The sequence below is a fragment of the Macaca mulatta genome, chromosome 1, assembly GCF_049350105.2.
Source record: "Macaca mulatta isolate MMU2019108-1 chromosome 1, T2T-MMU8v2.0, whole genome shotgun sequence".
Taxonomy (NCBI): Eukaryota; Metazoa; Chordata; class Mammalia; order Primates; family Cercopithecidae; genus Macaca; species Macaca mulatta.
Window position 1 is genome coordinate 213,847,960 of NC_133406.1, and position 9,541 is coordinate 213,857,500.

Sequence of the window (9,541 nt, forward strand, 5' to 3'; positions counted from 1 at the left end):
TGCAGGTTATCGGAAATCTTGGGTGATGTCCCAGCCCTCTGTATTTTCAAGTCAGCTGGTATTTGTTGAGCACCTCTAGTGTCCTAGCCCTGGGTGTATAATGATAAGCAGTTACGGGATCTGCCTGCACAGAGCTTGCAAGATAGGGAAGGGGAGGAGAAAGAGCCTTGCTTTTGTTTGTTTATTTATTTATTTATTTATTTTATTTTTTAATTTTTTTTTTGAGGCTGGGCTCAAGTGATCCTCCTGCCTCAGCCCTCCTGACTAGTTGGGACTACAGGCGCACACCATGCCCAGCTATTTTTTTTTTTTTAAGTGGAGATGAGGTCTCCTATGTTGTACAAGCTGGTGTCAAATTATTGACCTCAAGTAATCCTCCCACCCCAGCCTCCTAAAGTGCTAGGATTACAGACATGAGCCACCGTGCCAGGCCAGAGAGAACTTTCCTCTTGAGCAAAGGGTCATGACTATGACTATGACTCTTGACTCTGCCACCCCTAGGAGCATGGTACCCAACATACAACTAGATGCTCAGGTTTTTCCACCTACTTTCCCACCCCAAAACAAAACAAACAATAGAAACCATTCACAGGAGCTCAGGGTTCTCTGGTCATACCTGGTATTGAGAGAGGCCCTCTCATGGGGATTTTTGCTACTTCTCAGCTCTGGGTTTGGAGCCTCAAGGTGGAATACAGCAGAGCGGCCTGCTGCTGGCCAGGACGCGGCCTGGGGAGATGGCTGGTGGGTCTCAGGCAGAAGGGTGTGTGAGGAGGCCTTGGTGGAAGGGAAGGATAGGCGAGCTTGAATTACAGAACTGTGCAGTTTGATGGGAACTGGGGCATCAGACCTGGGTTCTATCTGGTTCTGCTCCCCATTTGCTGTGTGACTTTGGGCAAGTCCCTTCCCTTTTCTGAGCCTTAGTTGCCCCATCTTTAAAGTGGGTGGCATTGAGCTAGAAGTGGGATAGCAAATAGATTTTATCTCACCTGCCAAACCTGGTTGCCATTGGCCTCCTTGAGCCATGTCTCAGGCAGCTGCCTGGACTCAGCTGGAAAGCCTACTCTTTTGCAGGTTTGCAGACCCCAGGCCTTATTATCCCCAAGTTCCTTCCCACGCTGGTATTCTTAGATTCTTCTGTGCTTTCTTCTGTCTCCTATGCCACTCCCCACCAGCTGGTTGTCTGCCTTCTGCTTAAACAGCTCCGTGATAGGGAACTGCCATCTTCCCTCAGACAGAATTATTAGATTGTTATTCCTCAGGTTGAGCTCAGATCTGCCTCCCTGAACTTGTGCCTGGAATAATGCCTTGGGTTCAGGCGTAGGTGATGCCCGTAGGTACTTGGCACGTCAGTAATCAATTTATAATTTCTGCCTTCTGGAGGCATATAGAACTGCTACTTGATAACATTTTATGACAGCGACAGAGATAGCATGTATGTATCCTTTGAAAAAAGTGCTTTAAAAACACTGTCACTTGGTTTATGATGGCAAACCTGTGAAGCTAGCATTGTCCCTTCCAGGCGAGGAAGCAGCGGCTCAGGGAGTTAACAGAGCAGCCCTCTGAGACCCAGCCTGTGCACCTCTGGCCAGCTGCACTCCTCATCCCCGGCCCGTCCCCAGCCTTCTGTTCTCCCGGCTCCTCCGAAAGCCCATGGCCTCCCGTTCTCTCGCCCTCCGCAGGTTTCCATGTGATCCCCACTATCTCAAGCATCGTCCCGGAGAGCTGCCTGCTGATCGTGGTGGGGCTGCTGGTGGGGGGCCTGATCAAGGGTGTAGGCGAGACACCCCCCTTCCTGCAGTCCGACGTCTTCTTCCTCTTCCTGCTGCCGCCCATCATCCTGGACGCCGGCTACTTCCTGCCGCTGCGGCAGTTCACAGAAAACCTGGGCACCATCCTGATCTTTGCTGTGGTGGGCACACTGTGGAACGCCTTCTTCCTGGGCGGCCTCATGTACGCCGTGTGCCTGGTGGGCGGTGAGCAGATCAACAACATCGGCCTCCTGGACAACCTGCTCTTCGGCAGCATCATCTCGGCCGTGGACCCCGTGGCGGTTCTGGCTGTCTTTGAGGAAATTCACATCAATGAGCTGCTGCACATCCTTGTCTTTGGGGAGTCCTTGCTCAATGACGCCGTCACTGTGGTGAGGAGGCCAGGGGGCCATGCCCATGTCCAAACGGTACAAACCCGAATCCAGGCCCAGCAGTGAATCCCTCATCCGCTCGTTAATAACAGTAATAAAAACAGCTGGGGCCGGGCACGGTGGCTCATGCCTGTAATCCCAGCACTTCAAGAGGCCGAGGTGGGTGGATCACGAGGTCAGGAGATCGAGACCATCCTGGCTAACAAGGTGAAACCCCGTCTCTACTAAAAATACAAAAAATTAGCTGGGTGTGGCGGCAGGCGCCTGTAGTCTCAGCTACTCGGGAGGCTGAGGAAGGAGAATGGCGTGAACCCAGGAGGTGGCACTTGCAGTGAGCTGAGATCTGGCCACTGCACTCCAGCCTGGGCGACAGAGCGAGACTCTTTCTCAAAAAAAAAAAAAAAAAAAAAAAACCACAGCTAAGGCCCATTTCGCCTTCCTGAGTGCCAGGCACCATGCTGAGCCGTTTGGCATGGATTATCTCATTTAAGTCCTCATGGCTGCCTTAGGAGGTGCTTATTATTCTCATTTTCCAGGGGAGGACACAGTCCCAAAGAAGTTAAATAACCTGCTGGAGTATGAACCAGTTTGTGATTGAACCAGGTCTGTCTGACTCCAGGGCCTAAACTCTTGGTTTTGCTAGGTTATATGCTCTCTCCTTGACTTGACTTGCTTTTTGTTTTTTAAGAGACAGGGTTTTGCCCTGTCTCCTAGGCTGGTGAAATGGTATGGTCATAACTCACTGCAGCCTCAAATACCTGGGCCTGAGATCCTCCTGCCTCAGCCTTCCGAGTGGCTAGGACTACAGGCATGCAGCACCACACCTGGCTAATTTTTTAAATTTTTTGTAGAGATGGGGTTTGACCATGTTACCCAGGCTGGTCTTGAACTCTTGGCCTCAAACAATCCTGCCTCAGCCTCCCAAAGTGCTGAGATTACAGACCTGAACCAACAAGCCTGGCCCGTCACTTGCATTTTGATGTGATCTTGGGCAAATTACTTTTACTCTCTGTGCCTCAGTTCCCTCTTCACAGACCATGTCATCTGTGAGGGGTCTTTCAGCTCTCATGTTGGCTGTATCTTAAGTTAGAATTCGGTTTGTGCACAGTTTTTGGGCAGAGATTATGGAAAGGGACCTTGTCTCCAAAACATCTAGAAGGTGATAAGTAAAATAAGTTGGCCACTTGCTTGCTGTGCGACCTTAAGCAAATGCTATACCTCTGTGGCCCTCACCTTTTTTTTTTTTTTCTGAGACGGAATCTTGCTTTGTCTCCCAGACAGGAGTGCAGTGTTGCAATCTCAGCTCACTGCAACCTCTGCCTCCCAGGTTCAAGCAGTTCTCCTTCCTCAGCCTCCCAAGTAGCTGGGATTACAGGCATGTGTCACCATGCCCAGCTAATTTTTGTGTTTTTAGTAGAGACTGGGTTTCGCCATGTTGGCCAGGCTGATCTCGAACTCCTGACCTCAGGTGATCCACCCACCTCAGCCTCCCAAAGTGCTGGGATTACAGGCGTGAGCCACCGCGCCCAGCCGGCCTCACCTTTGATAGCTGCAAAGTGGCAGACGATTAGTGCTTTCGTTCAGGATCTGCACGTGGTGGCGCCATATACACCTGCACATGCCCTTCCTCCCAGCTGGTTTCCTTGGGAAACAGATGTGTGCATGTGCATATTCAAATATTGTGTTGTGAGAACACTTCCACCCCCTCCTGAGCTGTCCCCCTCAGAGCAGCTGCACTCACAGGAAAGCTCAAGGGCACATGTGCATGTCCAGGCCATGAATCCCTCCTCTGCAGCCCCAGCCCTCAGGAAGCAGCACCTCAGAGTAGAGACAGACTGTGGTGTTCGGCTGCTGGCAGCCTCAGCTTCCTGTTCCTACCTGGCCTCCTCATGAGGCTGGGTAGAGCAACAGCCTGGCCTGAGCAGGCAGGCCTCCGTCCTGGCTTCCTCTAGCACAGGCTGTTGCCCAGGGTTACCACATGAGCCTCAGTTTCCCCATCTGTGACATAGGGATTGCAGTACTCAGCCTGTCATCCTCCCAGGCTTCTTACAGGGTTACTTACGTTAGTGAGTCATACTCACTAATGTCTGTGAAGCCAGTGGGTGCCAAAGATAAAGCCCTCTCCAGTGGGATCTGGGTGTTGGGGTTCAGGTGAGCACTGCTGTGGAGCTTGGGGCATGGTTGCATCAAGCAGGTAACAGACCCAGCCACTTGTGGACCCACAGTCGTGTCTCCCAAAGGCAGTGGCAGCGGTGGTAGTGATTGCTGGTGTTCACTGGGTGCTTCCTGTCTGAATGTGTATTGCCTCATTTTTATTTATTTGTTTAGAGACAGAGTCTCCTTCTGTCACACAGACAATGTCACCCAGGAGTGCAGTGGCACAATCATAGCTCACTGCAGCCTCAAACTCCTCAAATGATCCTCCCCTCTTAGCCTCCCGAGTAGCTGGGACTGCAGGTGCTGGCCATCACACCCAGCTAATGTATTTATTTGTTGGTTTATTTTGTAGATATGGGGTCTCATTATACTGCCTGGGCTGGTCTCAATCTCCCGAGCACAAGCCATGCTCCCTCCTTGGCCTCCCAGAATGCTGAGATTACAGGCGTGAGCCATGGTGCCTGACCTGTGTTGCCTGATTTAATCTATACAGTAACTCCATGAGGTTGACACAGTTATATCCCAGTTTTTTGAGATGAGGAAACTGAGGGACAGAGAGGTTACATTAGCCTGATATATGATATAGCTGAGGTTCAAATCCGTAGTCTGAGTCCAAAGCCCAAGTGCTTACCACTGTGTTACTCTGCTTCTCTGTAGTTCCAGGGATAATAGCACCAGGCCGGAAAGGAGGACTTTCCCCTCTGTGCCCACTCCATGGGCCCATGTGGTAGACCATGAGGACCCATGAGTCCCCTCAGGCCAGGAATGAGTTTAGGTAGCCCACGGCTGAGCATGCCCCTGCTAAGAGGCTGTCTGCTGCTGGAGCTCTGCCCTATCCCCCAGACGGCTGGGGCCAGGCAGCACCAGGTCTGGCCAGTGCTCTGCATCTCCCCTTCCTACCTGGCCCAAGTCAGGTCTTTCTGGAGCTCTGAGCACGGGTGTGAGTGCCCCATTTCCCAGAGAGTAAAGCCGGAGGCCGACCCTGAGCTGCCTGGTCTCAGGTCTGTGCCCTAGACAGGTCACTCCTCACAGTCCATTCCTCCTGCTCCAGGTCCTGGGGGCTTTGGAGGGTTCCCTGTCATGGATCCTCAAGTCCTCCCCTCCCTTCCCTCAGGCCTGGAAAGTCCCTGCTGCTTCCTGACAGAGCTGTCTAGGACAGCCTTGAGCCAGGCAGCTCAGGGACCCAGCAACAGGCGGGGCAGACCCTCAAAGCCGAGCCTGCTGAGGAGGCCTCAGCCATGGCTTTCAGGGAACAAGTTCTGGGCCCAGTTCTGCTCCTGGGCTGGGGGCCCCCTGGCATGTTGTTTTACCACTGTGAGCCTCAGTTTAGCAAAGGAGCATCCTTGACCCACCTGCCTCACATGGTGGTTGAGTGTCGACTTGGATAAAGACCATCAAAGGGCTTTACAGTATATGAAGTGCCACTTAAACGTCGATGGTAGGGTTGCAGTGACCATCTGTTTCCCAGTCCAGGAGACAGGGGCACCTTAGCGAGCCTCTAATTCCATAGCATCTGAACTTGGCTGTTCATTGCAATCCCTGGGGGGCTTGTTACATAGAGATTTCTTGGCCCTATCCCAGAGAGTCCAAGTCTAGTATGGCCTGAACATATGTATTTTCAGAAAGCTCCAGAGGTTAAGAAATCACCTTCTAGTTCGTTGTGTGAATGTCCCTTTTTTGTGCTGAAGGAGGGACTGAAACCCAGTGATGGGTATGACATACCCAAGGTCAGGCAGTGAGAGGCAGACTTGATAGCACCAGGTGTGGCTAACACTGCATCAGGTAAGGCTCCGAGCACTTGATTCGCTGATTTAGTCCTCACAGCAGTCCTAAAAGTTGGCATTATTATCCTCATTTTATAGACAGGGAAAACTGAAACACAGGATGAATTTGCTTCCTTTACACAGCTCAGGAGAGGCAGAGCCAGGATTCCAGTCCAGGCAGTTTGGCTTCAGGGTCTTCACAGAGCTCCCCAGGGTCCACCCTTCACCAGTGTGGCACGTGGCCGGCCCAGAGCAAGCCCCGCAGCCCCAGGCTGAGGTTTTGAGCACCTCCTTGGCACTAGGGTTTCTCTGCTACCGTGTGGCCTCTTCTTGTGGCCATGGTTAACGGAGGGGACAGGATCGCCCAGGGTGGACCCCAGGGAGCCGTGGGGCCAGGGCCCTCTCCTCTCACCCACCAGCCTACGCACCCTCCCCAGGTCCTGTATCACCTCTTTGAGGAGTTTGCCAACTATGAGCACGTGGGCATCGTGGACATCTTCCTCGGCTTCCTGAGCTTCTTCGTGGTGGCCCTGGGCGGGGTGTTTGTAGGCGTGGTCTACGGGGTCATCGCAGCCTTCACCTCCCGATTTACCTCGCACATCCGGGTCATCGAGCCGCTCTTCGTCTTCCTCTACAGCTACATGGCCTACTTGTCGGCCGAGCTCTTCCACCTGTCAGGCATCATGGCGTGAGTCTGCGTGCAGCAGGCAGTGGGCTTGGCAGGGTGGGGACGGGGGCTGCCAGCTTGGATTCCCCAGGCTTGTAGGGTCACGGAGTTCCCAGGGCCCAGCCTTGAGCTCCAGGGATGAGACATGAGCTCCAGGCTCCAGACGTGCTTGGTAGCCATTTAAATGGCCGAGGGCATCAGTGGCTTCCTAGAAGAGGGGCACTTCTGCTAGGCACCCTGGGGTCCAGGAATCTGGAGAGAGCATTTCAGGCTATGAGCAGATGAGGCAAGAGTGACCTGCATGAGGGCAAGCCCAGAGTAGATGAGAGCAGAGCGTTGGAAGCCACCAAGCTTCAAGCTGAGGAAAGCCACAGCCCTGCTACTTCATTTGTCTCAAAGGGAGTCCCCTTAGCAGCCCCAGTAGGAGGCTCACCAGGCCTGAGTCCTGGCGGTCCTGAGGCCCCCGCCAGGTCTGGAAATGGGGAGAATGGGGTGTGGAGAGGCAGTGAGGGGCGAACGTGTTCCAGTGCCGAGGCAAGGCAGAACTGGGGTTCAGGACCCCTGGCTCCCAGGAGCAGAGCCCGGGTGTGAGCGCTGGGCTGGGAGGACCCCGAGCTCCAAGCAGCTGCTTGGAACAAAGCTCCCTGTGGAGACCCCCATGCAGTGGCAGATGCCACCCTTGAGGGGAAGAAACCCAGGAGACCATGGGCCTGTGTCACTGACTCCTATTGGGTCAAGTGGCAGTGTGGCCTTGGGGCAAAGGTGCAGGCTTTGGAGTTGGACACAGTGTGGTTTGTGTGTCTTGCCTTTGCTACCTGCAGGCAGCGTGATGGGACAGGTGACTATTTCTCTTAGAATCAGATTTCTTTCTTTTTTTTTTTCTTTTTGAGATGGGATCTCACTCCGTCACCCAGACTGGAGTGCAGTGGCACAATCTCAGCTCACTGCAGCCTCCACCTTCTGGGTTCAAGAGATTCTCCCACCTCAGCCTCTCAATTACGTGGGATTACAGGTGCCCACCACCGCGCCCAGCTAATTTTTGTATTTTTAGAAGAGACTGGGTTTCACCACGTTGGCCAGGCTGGTCTCAAATTCCTGGCCTCAAGTGAGCTGCCTGTCTCCGTCTCCCAAAGTGCTGGGATTACAGGCGTGAGCCACCGTGCCCAGCCAAGATCACTCATTTTAAAAATGGAGGAATAGACCCGTGTCTGTAGGGTTGATGTGAGGATGAGTGGCAACAGGGTGTAAAGCACACAGCGGGCCCCTGGCCCATAGAGGAGCTCGGAACACAGGCACCTTGGTCATGGCCCCATTGCCCCTGGCAGCGGAGGGGCTCGGGCAGGTGCAGCTCGACGTGGAGCCCTGACCCCGCTCTTTCCTGCCCCAGGCTTATAGCCTCGGGAGTGGTGATGCGCCCCTATGTGGAGGCCAACATCTCCCACAAGTCCCACACCACCATCAAATACTTCCTGAAGATGTGGAGCAGCGTCAGCGAGACCCTCATCTTCATCTTCCTTGGCGTCTCCACGGTGGCTGGCTCCCACCACTGGAACTGGACCTTCGTCATCAGCACCCTGCTCTTCTGCCTCATCGCCCGCGTGCTGGGTGAGGGCCAGGGCTGGGGTGGGGGGGGGTGTGGTATGTGTGGGAGGTGGTGGGCTGTGGTGCTGTGTGCGTGGGGTGTGTAGTGCACTATGTGGAAGGGCCAGGCTATGTGGTGTGTGCATGTGGTGCAGTGTGGATTGTGTGGAGGGGCTGGGCTATGTCGTGTGTGTACGTGTATTGCGTGTGTGGTGTGTGTAGTGCATTGTCGGGGGCTGGATGTGTGTGTGGTGTGTATGTAGTGTTGTGTGGAGGGGTTGGGGGTGTGTGTGTGTAGTATGTTGTGTGAAGGGGCTTTGTATATGTGTGTGTGCTGTGTGGAGGGGTTGGGCTATGGTGCAGTGTGTGTGTATAGTGTGTTGTGTGGAAGAGCTTTGTGTGTGTGTTGTGTGTGTGTAGGGGCTGGGTGTGTGTGTAGGGGTTGTGTGTGTTTGTGTGTAGGGGCTGGGTGTATGTAGGGGTTGTGTGTGTTTGTGTGGAGGGACTGGGTGTGTATAGTGTGTTGTGTGGAGGAGCTTTGAGTGTGTGTGGGGGCTGGGGGTGTGTGTGAGGGGCTAGGGGTGTGTGTATGTAGTGTGTTGTGTGGAGGGGCTTTGTGTGTGTGGAGGGGCTGGGGTGTATTTGGAGGGTTGGCAATGTGTGTATGTCTGGAGGGGCTGGGTGTGTGTGTGTGTGTGTGGAGGGGCTGGGTGTGTGTGTAGGGGGCTGGGTGTGTAGGAACTGGGAGTGTGTGGAGGGGCTGGGTGTGTGTGTGTGTAGGGGGCTGGGTGTGTAGGAGCTGGGAGTGTGTGGAGGGGCTGGGTGTGTGTGGAGGAGCTGGGAGTATGTGTGTAGGGGTTGGATGTGTGTGTGTGTAGGGGTTAGGGGTGTGTGTGTGGATGGGGCTGGATGTGTGTGTGTGTAGGGGCTGGATGTGTGTGTGTGTAGGGGCTGGATGTGTGTGTGAAGGAGTTGGATGTGTGTGGGTGTGTGTGTGGAGGGGCTGGGTGTGTGTGTGGAGGGGCTGGGTGTGTATGTATGTGGAGGGGCTGTGTGTGTGTTGGGGAGGTGCTTTGTGTCGGGAGGAGCTGGGTGTGTCTGTGGAGGGGCTGGGGTGTGTGTCTGGAGGGGCTGGGGTGTGTGTCTGGAGGGGCTGGGGTGTGTGTCTGGATGGGCTGGGTGTGTGTGTGTGGAGGGGCTGAGTGTGTGTGTGTGTGTGTAGGGGTTAGGGGT

General features: G+C 54.2%; 1 protein-coding gene across 25 annotated transcripts in view; it reads left to right on the top strand.

Moving 5' to 3' along the window:
- Window positions 1-9,541, top strand: part of SLC9A1 (solute carrier family 9 member A1) — a 68,444-nt gene that overhangs the window by 45,715 nt on the left and 13,188 nt on the right. For 21 of the 25 annotated variants that reach the window (XM_077967187.1, XM_077967178.1, XM_077967201.1 and 18 more), the window contains 3 exons: window positions 1,680-2,140; window positions 6,498-6,748; window positions 8,115-8,332. In XM_077967187.1, the coding sequence (XP_077823313.1) occupies window positions 1,680-2,140; window positions 6,498-6,748; window positions 8,115-8,332 (930 nt within the window). Of the gene's footprint in view, window positions 1-1,679; window positions 2,177-6,497; window positions 6,749-8,114; window positions 8,333-9,541 lie in introns of all 25 variants that reach the window. The other 4 variants (XM_077967207.1, XM_077967137.1, XM_077967139.1 and 1 more) reach the window with 1 other exon arrangement.